The following is a 19,745-nucleotide window of genomic DNA, read 5'->3' on the forward strand; positions in this document are numbered from 1 at the left end:
AAATGATGCCAACTCTATATTGCTTACCATCAACTCGGACCTAGCGTTAATTGTTGCGTGAATTACTTTTCAGGAAAATTGTCTAATAGGTGACACAGGTCACCGATAGTTATTCTCTTCCAGCTATCTAGCTGCTGTAGAATCTTACCGTTCTACTCTTCTCTTTTGCTATGTATTGTACATATGAATCAAGCGTACGATCCAATAGCTGTCTTCTGCACCTCTTCTAGCTGGTTGCTTGACCCTTCCGTGCCCTTCGTTATGTAGAATTGCTTTTGCTTCACGTCGCTATCTCCATTCTTATTTTTACTTCTTTGTAATTTCTACTAGCTAGCTACCATACTTGGTTTGGAGAAAAGACTTTGTACTGAAATGGATTATCATATTGGCAACTTTTTTTTATCGCACCTATATGTCTATTTCATCTATTTTTTGTACCGCATTTGATCTTCATAATCAGTCCATTTAGTACACAGCCATAATCTATGTGTATTTAGTCTTCTGTTTTGTCTTTTTAGTTCTACAACATATTCTACAGGGAGAGCAGAGCTGAGTATAGTAGCAAGTGGAAAGTACATTTGAGGAGAGTATAGTTCTTCACATGAGATCTACGGGGTCGTGCGCCAAGGCGCACATCTAAATCTAGTGAATGCAATGCACACATCTGTTTCCTCTATTTTTGTAACCCCAAATCCAGGGATATTACACCAGCCGCGTCCCCCAAAGCCGAATTTTGTTCGGCGCACCCCGATACGGTGTCCGGCGCCCCGAACCCGTCCCCATCCCACAGGGGACGCACCGGGCACGCCGGACACAACGAAAAGCGAGGCGAAGCGACGCGGGCCCGACGCGTCAGCGGCTCGGAATGCTAAAACCCCGTCGCCTACCTTTGGTAAAGCGATGTTAATGGCGCCCCTGGTTTCCGAGGCGACGCAGGGACGCGTCTCGTCGTGCATGGCCGCGTGGCCATCCGCGCCGGCGTTATTGCGTGCAACCACCCGCTGTACATTAAGACGCCCTGCAGTTCGTCACAATCTCTCACCGCTCCCAAACCTTCTCGTCGCCGCCGCCTCCCCCCTCCCAGATCTTCTCCTCGCCGCTCCAAACAATGTCGGCCTCGTCCTCCCGCAAGATCACCGCGACGAACGGCTTCGGCCGCGGCAGCCTAACCGTTTTGGAGGCGTGGGCGCTGTACCACGCCCGATATCCTGTCCCGCCGGACATGCGGCTGCCAAGCATCGGCGGCTGGAAGATGGCCGTGAACGGCATTGGCATCCCGCCGCCGCCGAAGCCGGGCACGGAGCAATGGAGGGACGCCATCAAGGCCCGGCGGGCTCAACTCACCGCCGAGGAGCGGGCGGATCCGACATGGGCGGCCAACAACAACGACGACTGGTGGGCGACGTACTTCAAGGCCAAGTACGACGTCGAGATGTACAGCACCACCGGCCTCATCGGCGGGCCCAACATCTGGAACAAGGACGGCCGCGCCCTGTTCTGGGGCGTTCCGGAGCGCACCCTCGAGAACGTCATCCGCGGCATCCGCAATGGCGCTCCAAGGTTGGAGAAGCCACCGTCAATGGTGACGTACCCAGGGCTGCGGGCGGCGTGCTTGGCGTCGTTGAACGACAAGGATGCTTGGAGGGGCGACCTCGACATGGCGATCGCCATGTCCATCCGCGACTCCGGCAAGCCGCTCGTGGACCTCACCGACGGCGGCGAGGCAGGACCAAGCGGCTTGGTGAAGGACGAGCCCGTCGACGAGCGCGTCAAGCAGGAGGTCGTCACCAACGAGATGTACAACTTCCAGCAGTAGTACGACGCCTCCGGCCGCCGCAAGTACTTCTAGATTAGGTTTAGTTTAAATTTAGTCAAATTTCTTTCGAATCTATGTAAGTTTGGACGAATCTAATCAAATCTCGTTTAAGTTTAAAATTTCCGAAATTTTATTTGGGGGACGCGACTGGGGAGCGACGTCCCCCAAACGCGACACGAACGAAACACGTCCCCCAAACGTTCAATCCAGCGCATTTTGGAGGACGGTTTGGGGGACGTGATTGAAGATGCTCTCAGGCCTACTACAAGCCTACAACAGCCACATGTTGTTTTCGGACTTTTCAGTGTTGTAGGACGCCAAAAAATCGAAATTCAGGAGTGGCCCTGCAAAGCTGCATGGCTTGCATTCGACTGTAGAGGCAATTAATATGCATTTCAAATTCTTTTAAGCTAACAACACCCACAAACCAAGAGGACATCTTCGTGGTCTTGTGGACCACTTTTGTGTATTTTTTTAAACCACTTGTTTCAGCATTTTAGGAATTTCAAAATCGAAATTAAGAAATGGCAATGGAATGTCGAAATGGACTGGAGTGTGGGAAATCCAGGGAGTGTAAGAAGAAGTCTTGTAAGAAGTCACCTCCACATTTTTACAGAAAATGTTCATCTATTTTTTAAAAAGAAAACTTGTTAAAAAATATTTATACAGAAACGAACTGAAAATATCTTCTTTTCGTAAGTTGTGGATCAAGTTGTGACTTTGTGAGGAGGTTCATCTAATCTATAATATCTATAAAGTTGATCCCCACTACAATCATTTAATGTTTGCAAGCTGCACATGCAGCGTGTCCACGTCAGCAGTCTCCTTTGGTTGTCAGAGTTTGAGTGGTATCGCTATAGTCTGCAGTGCTCTATGTCTCGGTTCGCGGCCAGTTCATTTCACATGTTTTGGGCCCTTCCATCTCCTCAGTTATCACCGCAAGAACATGAAGAAGAATGGCCAAACTTTAAGTGCAGAGGCAGACGAGCGGCCAGCCACCAACTCCGTGTATAAATTGTCTAGCTCTCTTCCCGGTTCTGCAGCCCCTTCCTTCCTTTCCCAAGATCTCCCCATCCTGGCATAGTTGGGATCAATCCACCTCAATAGCAGGAAAAAAACATTCAAACATTTTTTGAGCTGGAATGAGTCAATCGGTCTGCCAAAGAGCCCAAGCCGTGATGCTCCTTAGCCAACCCCACTAGGCATCTCTCCCTGACAAGGTACCATCAATCTCTCCCATCCGTCTTTTTTTCTCTCTGCAAATCGCAGGAGCCAGCCGCCATGCACTCCCCATCGTGCATGGGACATCGACGATATTGGCGAGACGCCGCAAGTAGCTGATAGATCAACCGGAGACGCAACTGAGTTAGTACGAGGAACGCCTCTGGTCGATCTTCTACTACGAGCGCGTGTGGCAGTGTGGCCACATCAGTTTATATTTGCTTGATAATGAGAAATTTCTCTACCATTCTTTCTAGATCTGATATGAGGAGCGAGGAAGATACAAAGGTTGAACATTCTGCTTCTCGGTTGATCTAGACACCCAAGCCATGACCATATATTTGGCCTTTTCGTTTTAGTTGGGACACACCCTAACTGAACACATAGATTCCAACTTTAATTGTTGTATAGGCATAGGATACTGCTACACTCACTTTCCTATGCAGCAGACTAATTTGGCTGACGTTCACGTGATCTACACGTATATTGCAGGCTCAATGTGCAGGGACAAGCATTTCCAATTAACTTCGATTCTGAAGGAAAATATAATTGTTGCTCTTGACCATGTTTTATAATGGATGTGACAAGTTCAACCCAATCAGCTCCTATCTTATAGTTTCTTCGTTTTGTTTAGATGAAAGGTGCGAATTGATCAATTTTAGACTTTATTGTATTGCAGTTTTAATTAATGTTCACAGGTTCTTAATTCCATGAATATTCTCCTTTAGATTTTTATTAATTAACTGGGTTTTCTAGACAGTCAAGCTTACCATTTTCTTCCTTATGTTGCAGCATTTCCTTCCGTTTGTTGCAAATGTATCGTGTTTCTGTAAAATTTCCGTGAACCTCCTTTATTTCGTATTCTCACTTGGCAATTTATGAAACTCGAAAATCTATGCCTAATAATCAAGTTTTCTTCCTTCCCATACAGGGATGTGATAGAACCAGATGTAAAGTCCCTTTTTCAGTATCATCAGTTAAGGTTGTGATCGACTCTCATAGCCACCGTTTGCACATTGTGATCTCTTATTATGTACATAAAGTTTTTTTCTTTCCTTTTTTGCCTATCTTAGTATTTTTGGAGAATTAATTATAATTAATTTAAATCTCAGTTGTTCATTTCACACATACAGTAATTCACCTTATATATGTTGCACAAAGATAATTGTTATCAAACTTATTGGAAGTCTTCGTGCGTTTGGTGTTTTTTGTTTGAACAAAAACGATCCCTTCGCTGGTCCACGTCCCCGCCGTCCAAACGTATGGTTCAGAGTGCAAAGCTTTTGATCTTCTGCTGCACCAGAATCCGAGGTCATAGTCCTTGAACCGGGGTCTGGAACATGATCAGGCAGGTTCTCCTTTGAGGATTGTTTACAGTATAGCCGGCCGTCGGCCGGACTACTATTTTTTGGGACAACGCAGAGATAACCACAAAACTCAATGTTTGCCATTGTGAGTTCAGCAAACAACTATAGTCATGCCACCATCTCTGTCATGCTATTTGAAATGTATTATCTCTTAGACACTTTTTGATGGAAATGTACAACGCAAAATCGTCTTGATCCAGTGGCATATCTATTTCAAAATTGATCAGGATGGCATTATAGAAACCTTTGTAATCTATTTTTTTTCGATAAGGCTTTGTAATCTATTTGCGGTTAAATTCCTATGATTTCCTCTATATATATGTAGTATATTCTAAATTGCTTTCTTAAATTTCCGCAGCAACGCGCGGGGTATCCCCTAGTTTATTTATATTTTTGAGATGGGAAGGTTCATCTAATTGAAACTCCCAGTTCATCCCCGTAGGTTTCATTCACTCCCCTCCCCGGCCTCGGTGCTCGACGGCGCCGTCCGCCGCCCGCCGCCATGTCCATCCCCGCGGATCGCTCTCCCCCGTGGGAGGAAGGCCGTACTTCAAATCGAGTCAGGTGCGCGGATCAGCACCGGCAGCATCAATCATGGCGACGTTCCTCTCCCTTCTTCACCGACACCCTGACCTCACTCCCCTATCTCTGTTTGCGCAGGTCGTCCTCCACTCCTCCCAGCGGCACGGCGGTCGAGGGACTCACCGACGACCTCCTCGTGGAGATCCTCTCGCGCGTCCCGGCCAAATCGCTCTGCCGCTTCAAGTGCGTCTCCAACAACTGGCTGAGCCTCATCGACCACCCCGACCACCGCAAAAAGCTCCCCCAAGCCCTGGCTGGCTTCCTCCACAGCAGCAGCACCACCTACGAGTGGCGTCTGGAAGCACCCATCCACTTCACCAGTTTCCCAGGGAGACGCTGCCCTCCGATCGACACCTCTTGCACCTTCCTGCCCAGCCACCGGCGTGTCGATATATTGGACTGCTGCAACGGCCTCCTCCTCTGCCGCTGGTACGACATCTCCTCGGAGGGCGACGAGTTCCGTTATGTCGTGTGCAACCCTGCCACGGAGAAGTGGACCGTATTGCCGGGCTCCGGCAAGGCCACCAAGGAGGTGGGCGCCGTGTGCTTGGGCTTCGACCCGGCCATGTCGTCACATTTCCATGTGTTCGAGTTGGTAACGGACCAGGTGTTCTACTGGGACCCAGACATCGTTGGAGTGGCAGTGTATTCCTCTGAAACGGGTCGATGGGTTTATAAGGAGAAGAGATGGGATGCGCATATCAGGCTCATCAGTCACGACTTTGCATCTGTCTTTCTTAGCGGCTATCTGCATTTTCAAGCCGACCGCCGCGAGCTTTCCACTTGTCTAGCTGTGGTGGACACGGAGGGGGAGACATGGATGGACTTCGACGTCCCTGATGGTGGTCTGATCGATGGTTTCATTCAGCGGTCACAGGACCGCTTGCACTATGCCAGTTTTCACGTAGATGGTGCTGTCATTCGGCTAGTGGTTTATGTCCTCGAAAACTATGAAAGCAAAGAATGGATACTGAAGCATAGCGTCGAGACTTCCTGCTTGTTCGGAGTGATAGAGTATTGCCTGGTTGGAGGGGTAGATTATTCCATGGATGGGGGGTTTGATTGGGTTGCCATTGATCCGGAATGCAACTTGCTATTCTTCACTATTGGGTGGGAGAACAAATTAATGTGCTACAGTATGGATCGTCGGCAAGTCAAAATAATCTCCAAACTTGTAGATGGCAAGCTGCCATATCTGCCATATGTGCCGTTGTATGCAGAGTTGCAGTCACTGCGGAATTGACATCAATATGGGACTGCTGGTGCCTATGCAAGAAATGGATCTTTAATATGAGCCAATTCTCCGTGCTATTGAACAGCAGGCTTGGTGTGTTGTGTCTGCTTGAATCGAGCTCCTGGTTTCTCTGACTGATGTATGCAAGCTTTTGAGTTTCGAGAATGGTGGTTGTCCATTATGTAAGTAACTTGGCTGATTTTGCTGTGATTAGTTAGTCTAAATTGTACTGTGCTTTCTGTTGTCTCTACTGCTACGATCATATTGTAAAATATTTGCATCGCGTAGTGTTTGTGCAAGCGCGCTGATCATTTTGTAAAATATACGATTATCATGCAGATTAAACTTATATCTTCTGTTTGCAGCTGTTGAAAGCATGAACATCTTATTGGCAATGATTTACGAAATGATCACCTGTATGCTGATGAAATGATGTGTGAAGTTCAACTAATGGTATAAATATGCGAAATCATTTTTCTTTGCTTCTGATGGTTTGAATAAAAAAGTTGTGCTGCTTTGGATGAAAAAGGTGTGCTGCTTCGGTTGAAATCTGATGGCGAAACACTTCGGATGAATAATATATGCCACTTCCTCTGATGAAAATCAGCAAGCTGTATTTGGATCATAATTATCACTATGTCAGGAATTTTTGTTTTCGAGCAAAAAGTGCTTTGGAAAACCAGGAATATACTTAGATGATTTTTAGATAAATAAGCAATGCTGTTCACTTTCCTTATAAGTCTTGCATCTAGTTACCCTCGCTTGTTAGCTCACATCTGGTTACCGGTTGTGGCACTGGTGTTAATGAGATCCATGTTTTTGCTGTTTTGGATGGAATTTGCTGTATGTGAAATTTTTGGCCAAAAAAATCTAGAAGTGACAGTTAATTAGGTAAATGTTAGCTAGGCAAGCATACAAGCTACGTTCTTACGGCAGTTCCATGCTTGTGTGGCCTGCTAACCCTTTGCCATACGGTCAGTTAGCATTTGAGTTAGCTGCATTTTCCTATGGCAGTTCCATGGTGGAGGCATATTATCCATAGATCTGATCTACACTGCTAAATGTTTTCTTTAATTAAGTTAAATGAACACCACACAATTAAGTAGAGTCTCTTGTTTTCTATATCTGATGTATGCATGCTTTTTAAGTTTAGAGCAATGGTGGTTGTTCATTATGGAGTCAACTTGGCTGAATTTGTACCGAACTTTCTGTTGTCTGTACTGGTTTTTGCAAACCAATGGTTCTGGTACTTTTGTGTATTTGCATAGGGTAGTGTTTATGCAAAGTTACTATGATCATTTTATAAAATCTACGATAAATGATTAGCATGCAGCTTAAACTTATATTCTCTGATTACAGCTGTGGAAAGCATGAACATCTTGGCAGTGATTTAGGAAACGATCACTTGTCTGCTAATGATATAATGTGTGAACTTCAGCTAAGGATATAAATATGAAAAATCATTTCTCTTTGCTTCTGATATTTAAAAAAAAAACTACTGCTATCTGATGGTGAAACACTTCGGATGAATGCAAAGCCACTTCCTCTGATGCTAACTACTTGTGGAATGTTAGCAGAACATCAGCAAGCTGTGTTTGGATCATAATGTTCAGTAGTATGTAAACTTTTGTTTTCCGCGGCAAAAATGAACCAGTGCCGAGTGGTTTCTGTTTTAGAAGAAAAGGCTTCTAGTTATACAATTATACTACTGCAATGTTCCACATACACTCCATCTCAATGCAAGTTGTGAAGCTTTGCAGCATGACTTCTGAATTTTGATTTTGGCCGTCGGCATACACTGAAAGTCTGAAACAACAAACGGCTGTCATAGCATGGCTCACGGTTTCAGCTCCAAAGTTACCCAAAAACTGAAACTATTGTGTTCCCCTTATCAGTTTCGAGGATGCTGAGGATGCTGATGCTGGCGTTCGTAGATCTATGATCGATGCATTCGTGGCCTTGTTAGGCCCTATACACATTGGTCGCCCAAATCATAACTCTGAATTCTTGATTGCAGGCGCACCTTAAGTGTTATGTTCGTTGCATAGACATCTGTAGTTCTGTACACTTGAAATTTGTGGGGATTTGACAATTTGCCACACTTTAACCCATGCAGTTAGAATACCGCCAGAGGTTCCTGTAGCTTCCACATGCTCAATCTTACCGAGAAAGGAAGCAAGCTTGAAGGAAGAAATACAGCTCAGCTTTGTTTCTTGGAGGAAAATGATTTCCAACTCATGTGGGAGAGAGTGCCATGGACCAGTTCACATTTTTGTGTCATCATCCATGCCCCTTGGATTCCAAGATAAATTTAAATGCTTAAACCCATTCGGCATGGCAAACTAAGGCATAGGGCAGATGTTTCGAAAAAGAAGAAGCATACAACAGATGCATACACAACTGACCCCAAACTGATAGGGGCCAAACTGACTGACTTGATACAACAGACTACCAACTGCAGATTGACAACAATCTTCTTACCCTTAACTGCTACCCAACTGCAACACTGAAACTGACTGACAACCTCATCATGAACTAAAGAGACATAGACAATCTGCTAAGGGGAAGATGCACTCACTCGCCATCGCCTTCCCAAGGTACAGGAGGTCACCAACCTGCAGTGGCTGACTGGCTGTTGGGTACCTTCCACCTCCGGCTGTGCTCCTTTGCCGACAACATGATCTGTCTGATCTGTCCATCAGATAGTCCATCAACCACCCTCGCCTTCCTCTGCACTTCCTTGTCGACGACCTAGACGTACTTGCCATAGAAACTTGATGGGCGTGTCATGGCTTCTTTGAGAATTCTAGTTTCTTTGTTTTGAACAATCCAATAAAAAGGAAGTTTAAATTTTGGTAAGCGTTCACTTTCACTAACGGATTTGATTCTCCCCTGACCATTAAGGATTCTAATGATGCACGCCAAAAGCATGAGATGGCCATTTGATCCCAACTATTCACATACATAGGTTGTTGTTCAACATTCAATTATTACATCACAATCTCTGAAACGGAGATGGAGAAGAAGACCAACACGACATTAAATTATTCAACAATGGGCATCGGGGATAGCAAATGTTGTGAAAAGTAGCTATAAGGCTGTATTCTTGGGAAGATCTCTGATTATCTGCAGGCAGGCAGCTATAACTTGTTGCTGTACCAGAAGACGCCCTTGTGATCCTCCATGGGCTCGATGAAGACGCACTCCTTGGCCTCGCACCAGATGGCCTTGGTGGTGGGCGTGGCGTCGCGCTTAGGATCAACCGGATCGCCTTGGTGGCCTCCATGGCAGGTAGTGCGGGGCGTGCGTGTTGGCAACATTGTGGAGGACACAAACCATCGATTCTAATCAACCATTCTTGAGCGTGTGGTGTAGATCCCAAGATCTACGAATGATCAGGATAGCACGGTGCTGACCGGTACGCCTCTCAAATATTATCCCTATGAATCTATGATGTAGTGTTGCGCTGGATTCGAGAACACGCGAAGGATGATTCCGGCAGATGCTATTTCCATGCAACCCTACAAAGACCCATGTGACATCTAGGTGACCTCAAATCATCGCCAGGTCAACTCCATACGAAAATTGGTATATAGCTGATAAATCAGTTTGCAAATTTATGGACCAAGTGATCCAACTAAATATGTCCATGTATGTTGGACGATGCAATTTTCTTCAACATATAAACTAAGAGGGATGTTGTTCTACCATCCAACAAGATCTCACTCATGATTTGTTTTTAATTACATGGAAGGTAGTAAACTTGTTCTCTCATCCAATACAACCACTTGGTCCACCATAATAAAACATGAAGCCCTTCCCTTCTCTATTGAAGACATCAGTATGATTGTAGCAATCGGGCCTGTCAACTAAAGGGTTCCAAACTATGGCCGGCTCAACAACATGACCTTGGGAGTCGCACAACTTAATATTCCTGAAAAATCCTGATTTTCGTTCATCATCCTCAGGAAAGTGACCGCTGCCCATCGGAGGACCTTGTGTATTCCAAGGATAACTCACAAATGCAAGCCATGCCATTGTTCGTGGTGTACTTGAGCAGAGGTTCCCTGGAAAATGCCCCAAAAATGATGGGGCATGTGAATCGTGCTGCCGGTACAACACCCAATCTCCAGAGCTTGGATCCTGTAATTGACAAGGGATGATGATGGTGACCAAGAATATTCATAAATAGATGAATGTATATATAAACTACCTAGTTCCCATTTGGCATCAACAACTGGGATTTTTAGTTACATTAGTATCATCCATGCTACCATTATAAAACGAGGAATTTGATCCCTCCAAGTGGAACATAATTTAAAAGAATCCATATCGATAGGTGAGCAAAATCAACTTAATTTTTTATGTGAAATTTATTTAGTAATTTGAATGAAATAAAATACGGTAAAGAAAGATATCATGTACTCTAGCAAGGGTTTGAAAATCCTAATAGGGGAAAAGCTGCCATCTTACAATAAGATAATCAAATTAAGAATGTCGTTTTCATGACCATGTCCATGTATGTTCAATTTCAAACATAAGCTTCTGAACATAATATTGTATAGTGCGAGGTGGCACCTTATTTAGGCTAAGAGTGACCTTGCGACCTGCTTCACCATATTTTGATGGAGGAGCAATGGCCTGTCCCGGCAAAAGTGAAGCTCCACTTGCCGGTGTGTATCCTGCGCACCTCAAGTCATAGCAGCCCGCTGAAGTGGCACCACCGATCTGATTAATTATGCAATGGTAAAAAGAAATAATGTTATGCATGGACGGATAAGCACTTATACTTTGTCTGATCATGCCCTACAAATAGTATGGTCTACACATTACCGTCGTCCAGAATGTAAAGAAGCGAACATCATGATTATTGTACAAAGCAGGGGCCACCTGCAAGACCAAACCAAAGTTTTACAATATGATTTCTAGAAAACATCTGAATTTATAAATATAGATGAAGAATATTATATAATTCTACCTGAAATCCGACTACAAAGGTTTCGTAGCGTCCTTCTTCTATACAGTTGATTTGTAAGGCTGCTCCAGACTGTTGAGACGGTCCTTGATTTGGGGACCCCCAAATGCTTATATCAGCTTGAAGACCATAGAATTCTCCAAAATCTGTGTGCCACATAGCATACTGGGGAAAAATGGTTAGCTAATACTAATTTAAAAAATAATACAAAGATTTGAGATTCCATAATACAAAAACAATCAACAACTACTGCTCTTCCTAATTGTAGGACAATAGCATCCCTGCTAGAATAGCGAACTTAGCAAAGAAATGTTTCACAGAACCATATGTTTTGGAATTTAGCACCCCATATGTAGAGAACACCCCTTGCAATTAAATAGAAAAATAAGAATACAAATTCATCACAACTGAAAAATGGAGAGAGGGTGTACATGAGAAACATGGTAGTCATTTCCGTTGCGAAATTGATCTCTCCCAGAGAACTGAAAAGTATTTAGTCTCCACGGTGTAGTGGGCTGCAAAAGAATTGTTGTTATTTTTTACATTTGGGCCCCATAATTGTTGTAGCAATTGTCTGAAAAATAAATTGTGAATCGTGATCTTGTTTCAACGGGAAAGAAGATATATAATGTAATACCATGAACAAGCAAAAAGTTAAACGAAGCAAGGAAGAAGATTATGTACCTTCTCCTCTATTTGTATAGTGGTATTTACACCTATTGACTCAACCAAGGAGAGGCTGCTCGGCACATATGAAAAATAGAACAAGATCGCTATGAGAATGTAATTCATGAGGCACATAGAAGTTCCTTCACCTAGAATGCGAACCACATAGCATGGTATGCTACTTCGAAGACATAATATAGAGTAGGACCATAGAAATTTATGGAAGAAAATAGTGGGATATTGTGTGCCCCAGATCACCATTCATTTATGGCTTTGGCATGTATATATAATATATAGATCGTTGAATATCATATATATATATGCATATCTTTTTTATTACTTGCAATATATGAATTGCCTCCAGATCACCATTCCATAAATTATCATTTGTATTCTTTCATCATGTCCATTAATACTGGATTTATTTTGTATTGTACTAATTTATTGTTTCCAGCAGGCCAGAGAAGGCCATTTTTGTGCTATAGCTACCAAACTTGTTTTATTTTCTCTCCGTTGACTAGCCATGGGACTATATATTGTTTATGTGTCTACGTACCGCACAAAAAAAACATAATGGCGAACTTGTTCCAAGATATACAACGTGGTCTTCCTGTCTTTGGCCATAGCCCATATATACCAAACGTGTCGTTGCCTATTTGACCTCAGCCAGTCACTCAAGTGTCATCACCAATCTACGCCCGAGCCACCGATCCACCGCATGAGAGCAATCATAAGAAGACACTTTTATGTGGAGTTTGAGACCATGCATGTGTTATGTGGCTGCTAGGGTTTGGGAGGGAGAGAGATGGCTGCGAGGGCGCGAGAGGGCCGGCCGGGGGCCTTGCCCACGGCCGGTGGCAAGAGGGAAGGGATTTCCTTCTTAATTCTTGCTTGATTAGATTGATACATCTCCTCTCCATATATAGAGAGGTTTACTTGACTCCCAAGCAAGGCTTACTTGACCCCTAAGCAAACCATAAGACTAACGGGCCCAGGCCCATGACGTACTCTAACACTACACCCCACCTGGACATGCAGCTTGTCCTCGAGCTGCAACCTAAACAAACCATGACTCGACGCAACACAAACCTAACACCTAAAAATGAGCCTTTTACATCTCGGCTTGTTTTATTACTCTCAACCTGAAATGGACTGGGACGCTTTATTGTTGACCCCTGAACATAAAGTGGACACCATCCGCCCATCGGACGTGCACCTGTACAGCCACCTGGATCCCATGAAAACCAGCGGGACAAAAGGAGCCCGCGCGGCGGCCAGCGGCGGAATGCAGTGGTGCTACGCGGTGCGCTCCTGTCGGTGACACCATGCCTTCTCCCCGCCGGATGACTGTCGATGGCGCAGACTTTGAGGTCGCTGCCCGCGGGAAAAACAGCATGTCCGCCGCCCGTGGGGGAAACCGCACGCCCAAGATCCCCGACGCAGCGGACGAGATCGAGGTCCGTTGCGCAACGAAGCGCAACTTGGAGGAGCTGCAGCTGCGGATCACGCATCTCCCGCACACGCCGACGCACTAGGAGGCCGCGCGCGGCAGCCTCGCAGCCTCACCGCCGCCGACACGTGGCGGATAGCGATCCAAGCCGGAAGCGGTGACGGTGACGGAGGGAAACGGACCTGGTGGAAGGGCATCCCGGGCGGTGTCAATGTAGAGCCCGGGGCCAAGGTCGCTCCCACACCGCCGAAAGGCAGGGACGGCGTGGGTGGCGGCAGCAGCCGCTGCTGCGGTGTTGGTGGCGACGGCAGCTGCCGCCGCCGTTGCAGCTGCCCACCGAACGGCAGCGTGACAGCGTCGGTGAGGACAGCAGCCGCAGCCGGCGGCGTTGGTGGCGGCGGCAGCCGCCGCCGTTGCCGTAGCGTCCCGGTGGGGAAGAAGGCGGCCGGCTGCCGGAGAAGAGGGACCCCCGGCACCGAGGTAGGGCCCGGCCCGGAGATGGTGGACGACGGCGGCGGGGACCGCAGCAGCCCGGCGTCGGGTGGCGGCGACGACAGCAGCGAGCGTCGGCCGCAGCCTGCCCGGCGATCGCGGCGGAGGCCGCCTGGTGCGTCGGCCGCCACGGCCGCAGCGCCGCCGGCGGCGGCGGCCCATAGGGACCGGCCGAGAAGAGGCGGATCTCCCGGATAGCAGTGGTGAGATCGTGGAGGGCTGCGGTGATCTCCGCCGAGAGAACGGCGGGGACGGCGGAGTGCGGCGGCGGCGGGTGGGAAGAACTCGGTGGAGGGCTGGACATGATCGAACCCGGGAAGCTGATACCAAATATTATGTGGCTGCTAGGGTTTGGGAGGGAGAGAGATGGCTGCGAGGGCGCGAGAGGGCCGGCCGGGGGCCTTGCCCACGGCCGGTGGCAAGAGGGAAGGGATTTCCTTCTTAATTCTTGCTTGATTAGATTGATACATCTCCTCTCCATATATAGAGAGGTTTACTTGACTCCCAAGCAAGGCTTACTTGACCCCTAAGCAAACCATAAGACTAACGGGCCCAGGCCCATGACGTACTCTAACAGCATGAGAATTCGGAAATTAAATGCAAGCATATTACACATTGATATGATTTTCTATCCTAATTTTTTAGTTTCTTATCTAAATCAAATCAAGATTTATATCAGAAAGATGTTTATGAAACCGTGTAAAATGGGACGAAGTCGTACTCAATCCTGCTTTCCGTAAGTTTCCCATTATTTAACTATATCCATATAAAGGATCCATCCAATCCCCTCTATTTAGATGTTTTTTTAGGAGCAGAGAAAAATACACCAACTAGCAGGTATGGCAGGATTAACGACATATACTCAAGAACAAATGGTTTATCCTAACTTCTAAAAAGTGCTTGGATGCTGTTTGTTCAACCGAGCACTCGGTTGCAGACCGTCCGATGCCTTTTTGATGAAACAATCACGCGTTACATCCCGACCGAAACCATCTGGCCCCCGACCAAACCCCACCTGGGTTCGTGGCGCAGCGCCCCCTTCTCTCTCCCCCACCCCCCAGGGCCGTTCCCCATTCCTCCGTACATCGTAACACTAGGTTTCGTCGGCGTCGGGCGATTTCGTCGCGGGAGGAGGGGTGCGAGGGAGCAGGCGCTGAGCTCGTCGGCGGAGCGCGAGCGCACGCTAGCGGGAGGCGTGCTCATCGGCGAAGGGCGGGGCGCGCAGTAGTGCGGCGAACTCTGCGTCGAGGAGAGAGAAACTACCGGTTGTTCTGTGAGCTCTAATTCGACGAGCGAGACGAATCGGTTGTGCAGCGAGCCCTGCATCGACAAGTGAGAGGCGTGCGACGGCGGGGACGACATCATCAGGGAACAGGTGAGCCAACTACTGACTCGTTGGATCTCAATTCATGGCGATTGGGGAGTCCCGCCTCGTGGTTGGGAACTTGGGATTTCGTATTGGTAGGGGTGAATGGGGAGCGAAAAAAGCTTGCAATTCTGGGTGTAATGTTTTGCTCGCGTGGCTTCAGGATTGAGCTCCCAATGGATACGTCCTTGTTTTGCTATACATGTGGGATCTCGAGACAGGGGTCCTCCAAACAATAAAATTCCAACTCAAGATATGAGAGACTCTGAATATGTGTTGAATCCATCCAAGGAGGGACACTAGAAAATGTGTAGGCTTCAAAGATCATGGTACGGAGATGTTGCGGGGAAAAAGCCTTCCCAGATCTCGGCATCAGTGCATCACTGCCAACATGACTAAACAACAAACCACCCAATTTGTAGGCTTTGCAGGTTTAACAAATTCCTTATAGACTTCACCAAAGCTCTGTTCCAACTTTCACCACGTTACCACTGAACCCAAATGTGGAGGTCACTAAGCTATTTCAGCTTGCCTAGCCCTTCTGCCAAGACAAGGGACTTGATGTCGACTACCACCAATGATAGGTCTTCTAGGGATGTCATGTTCACCATCCAATCATGCAATCACAGCCAATCACAATATGTAGCACAGAAACACTTCATTTGTCTGAGTAGGCCAAAACTATGCCGCAATTCACTTTGTGCGTTATTTTCGTTCAAAATCAGTGTTTGCAAAAAAAAGGAGTTCTCCTGTTTCTTCAAGGAGATCCTCAACAGGCATCCTCTCTAGACCGAGGGAATGGGTGGATGAAGTTTGATCCCTCTAGATGTAGTTTCATCTCAAATCATGTGAAATTGAGATATGAAATTGAGAAGATCTTTTCTGGCTCTGTGGTCTGTGGTAGGGTTGTGCATGTTTCTTATCTATTTTGGTTGCTCCGTTGTGATATGCAGGTTTCTTGTATATTTTGGTTGCTCCGTTGGTTAAAAAAAGTAAAAGATATTGCCATTAGTCTGTTGTAATATGAAACATGGAGTATAGGTTCCATTTTTCGAGGGGGGAAAGCTCATATGTTACTCATAACCAAGGTTTACACCATCCTTCTTAGCTAGGTCAATGACAACATATGGCACTGCTTCAAACATGCGGTTACACACATCTGGACTACTAGTATGTTTGGCAAGTGAGTGAGCTACATAGTTCAGCTTTCTCCTAACATGTGAGATAATTCACGGAACAAAGTTTGGCTTCAGCAATATCCTTCTAAATACTACATCTGAACTACTAGTATGTTTGTCAAGTGAGTGGTTTGTAGCAGAGCTAGCAGAGGTTGCCACCGCCACGAAACTGTCTGACTCCAGTGACAGATTAGTAAGCTTCAGTTCAGCAGTGAGCTTCACTCTAAATGTGATTATTGTTTCCAATTGAGTAAAGGTTATTTAGATGTTATATACTTATATTGCTATCATCATTGCACACTTTCATAGCTTACACTATGTTTTGGCGCTATATTATACTATGAGATATGGTGCGTCATAATGCCCCATTGTATTAGCTTAACATGCATAACTCCCCTTCCTGGAAAAAAAAAACTGAATCTGTTCAATCCCTGCTCGATTTCACCTGATGTTGCATTTTCTCGTGGAGGGAAATGAGTAGAGTGGTGCACATCACCCGCTAGATTTACTTTTTGTTTCATCTTCTAGCTTAGTTTGTTACCGGATCAAACTAAGTTGGGTCATGAACACAGTTAAGTTGTTTACTGAATCTAACTAAGTTGGCTTCTTAACCTATAATGTTATTTTTATTTGTGTGCTCATCTTCTAGTTTAGTTGGTTTGTTGAATGCAACTAAGTTGGCTTCTCAACACATGGTTTCTAAGATGGTCACTGAACCCAACTAAGTTTGGCTCCTCTACCATTTTAAATAGAATTTTATTTGTGTTTTCATCTTATAGGTTAGTTGGTTACTATATATTAGTAAGTTTTCTCATGAAACATGGATAATGGTTACTGAAATCTAACTAAGTTGAATTTTTCTCAACATTTTGAACTATGTTTTGTTTCTGTGTCTCGACTTCTAGGTTAGTTGGATACTTAATTTAATTAAGTTGGCCTCTGAACATGGCTAAGTTTGGTTCCTGAATCTAGCTAAGTTACATACTAACATGAAAATGGTAGTTTTCTCGCAATGAATTGAAACCTCACACTTTTTCATTGCAAATATGAGGTTAAGTTGGCTTCTGAACATGGCTAAGTTTGGTTACATCTTCTAGTTATGTTAGGTCACCAATGAAACCAATTATATGTGTGTCTCATCTTCTAGGATAGTTGGTTTTAAAATTTAATCAAGTTGGTTTCTGAGCACGCCTAAGTTTGCTTACTTAATCTGCCTAAGTTGGCTAGTCAATATTTTTGCTTGAGGTTTATTCTTTATGTCCCGTCTTCTAGGATATATAATTGGTCATTCCTTTGTGTTCTTTTTCAAGGAAAAATACTTCGTTCTTGGGAAGTTGTAAGCTTTAGTCGATCATGTGCTTGGATCCATGGAAATTTGTGTCACGGCCCAGTGGTGGATTTGGGAACTTGTGGCCAGAATTGGAGAATAGGAGATGAGAAGAGTAAGCAGGAGATGGGAAAAGAGCCAGAGGGTGAGAATAGCGTTCACACTTCAATTACTCGATACCTCCTTAATTCTGTTACAGAGGTTTATGACGACACCTCGACCCACACCAGCTAACACGGCCCAACACCGGCCCACCGCTACTACGGCCCAACTCCTGCTTCTACTTGGCACACCGTATCAAGGTTTACTGAACAGAAGATACAGTTGTGACGATTTGGAGAAGGAAGAAGAACTGGATTTGTTGGTAGTGCATAACATGGAAGTTGTGTGAGGTGGAGAGAGGGAGAGGGGTACGGTGGTAGTTACTGTGAGTGAAGACGTGGCACGCTATGGAAATCTTACTTTTAACATGTTGGAAACCTAGGAGCATCAAGGTTGTAATCACAAACCTAGGATATGTTTTTACTCTTTCTATATGGGGCAGTATGCAACTTGATCTTGTTAAGTTGAATTAGGTATGCCACTAACTTGTACTTACACTTCAGCTAAGTTGCATGAACTTCCAGTTTTGTTGTTTTTCGCTATGGGAATCTATGGGGTAGGTACAACTAAATTGCTAGGTATTGACCTGGAATTTCGGATGATCTAAGTTGCTGCTTCTTTCTTAGTTTTTGTTGTGTTACTTGTATATATATAATCCAAAATAAAACAAGTTCCTTGACTTACATGATTTGGTTGTACCCATACAAGTTATTGTTTTTGTTCTCTATCCCAATTGTATGTAAAATTCAGTCCCTCTTTGTCCCATACATGCTATTCTTTCTTATTTTTGTATCCTATTGCTTTTTACTAGTGTTGTTTTTCTGGTTTTACTACTGCATTTTCTGGTTCTTATAGGTGAGCTAAGTTGCTCCAAGTTCTAGGTTTGGTTTTTGCAGCAAAACACTCAAGATTTGTTTCTGGGATGTTTCAATAGGTTTTCTCACATGGTCCAACTATTGTTCTTTCAGCTATAGAACAAATTAATGACTAAATAAAATGCCAAGCACTCCTCCTTGCTTTTTATTTCTGCTGTAATTAGCTGCTTTGTAAGCCCTATAGTAGGTGTAGCATCATTCCTAGGTGTTACAGGTCCATAGTTGACACGTATTGGCTAAGATGGTTTTTTTTGCACAAAATAGCTAAAAGAAGGTGTTGGTGCTACCATAAGATGCCGTCTTTTTGTTGGGATGACTAGGACTGAAGAGTTTGCATCTTTGAACTTACCATGGAGCTTTTCCAGTGAGGTATTAATCCACCTGTAACCATTGTGTTTTTTGTTTCATCAGCATGCCTAAGTTGAGCTAATGGTTTAGTTAAGTTGTTTTTACTAATATGCTTAAGTTGGATACTGAAATTAGTTAAGTTGTTTTTTATGTCAATTTAATTCTAAGTTGCATACTAGTAGTTTAAGTTATTTTAAGTCGCTTTTACATAATCTCCTTTGTTGCTTCACACATGTGCGGAGTTGTTTACACATGACATCCATCTGTGGAGAGTGTTCTTTTATTAACCGTCAGTGGAGAGTGTTGTTTTTTTAACACTCCCTCCGGTTCTATTTAATTGACTCAGATTTAGTATAAAGTTGTACTAAATCCGAGTCAATTAAATAAGACCGGAGGGAGTACATTAGTTTGTTATTCCATGCATGTGCTAAATTGTTTACACGTAATGGGCGATCAATGAAAATTGTTCTTTTCCTAAGTTACTTTTTTACGTAATGTAGACCCGAGGCGATGAGCAACTCATTTGCAAGCAGGACCAACTTCAATATACGCAAGGAAATCAATACATTGTGTGCAACTGAAAACTGTGTTTGCCTTAACCTGGAGATTTTCTATAAATTTTGTACTAACTTGTAAATGTGCCTTTTGCATGAAACATGGGGCTTTCCCCAATGTATTTATGTTGATCCAGGTCTGTTATACTAGATTTAGATGTGCGCCTTGGCGCACGACCCCGTGAAATTCGA

General features: G+C 44.8%; 1 protein-coding gene and 1 long non-coding RNA gene across 3 annotated transcripts; both read left to right on the forward strand.

Moving 5' to 3' along the window:
- The first annotated feature begins 4,891 nt into the window (after window positions 1–4,891).
- On the forward strand, window positions 4,892–6,656 carry LOC124684409 (F-box protein At5g07610-like). Its single transcript, XM_047218724.1, has 2 exons — window positions 4,892–4,968; window positions 5,065–6,656. Exons 1-2 carry the CDS (start codon window positions 4,907–4,909, stop codon window positions 6,227–6,229), a joined length of 1,227 nt encoding a protein of 408 aa, XP_047074680.1. The 5' UTR covers window positions 4,892–4,906; the 3' UTR covers window positions 6,230–6,656.
- An 8,172-nt stretch (window positions 6,657–14,828) lies between these two features.
- Window positions 14,829–19,693, forward strand: LOC124700218. 2 transcript variants are annotated; one of them, XR_007001681.1, is made up of 3 exons: window positions 14,829–15,178; window positions 17,658–19,020; window positions 19,500–19,693. It is a non-coding gene; the product is annotated as an uncharacterized LOC124700218 (long non-coding RNA). The 2 variants fall into 2 exon arrangements; XR_007001680.1 differs by having other exon boundaries at window positions 14,838–15,178; window positions 18,916–19,020.
- The last annotated feature ends 52 nt before the right edge of the window (window positions 19,694–19,745 follow it).

The sequence above is a fragment of the Lolium rigidum genome, chromosome 1, assembly GCF_022539505.1.
Source record: "Lolium rigidum isolate FL_2022 chromosome 1, APGP_CSIRO_Lrig_0.1, whole genome shotgun sequence".
Lineage (NCBI taxonomy): Eukaryota > Viridiplantae > Streptophyta > Magnoliopsida > Poales > Poaceae > Lolium > Lolium rigidum.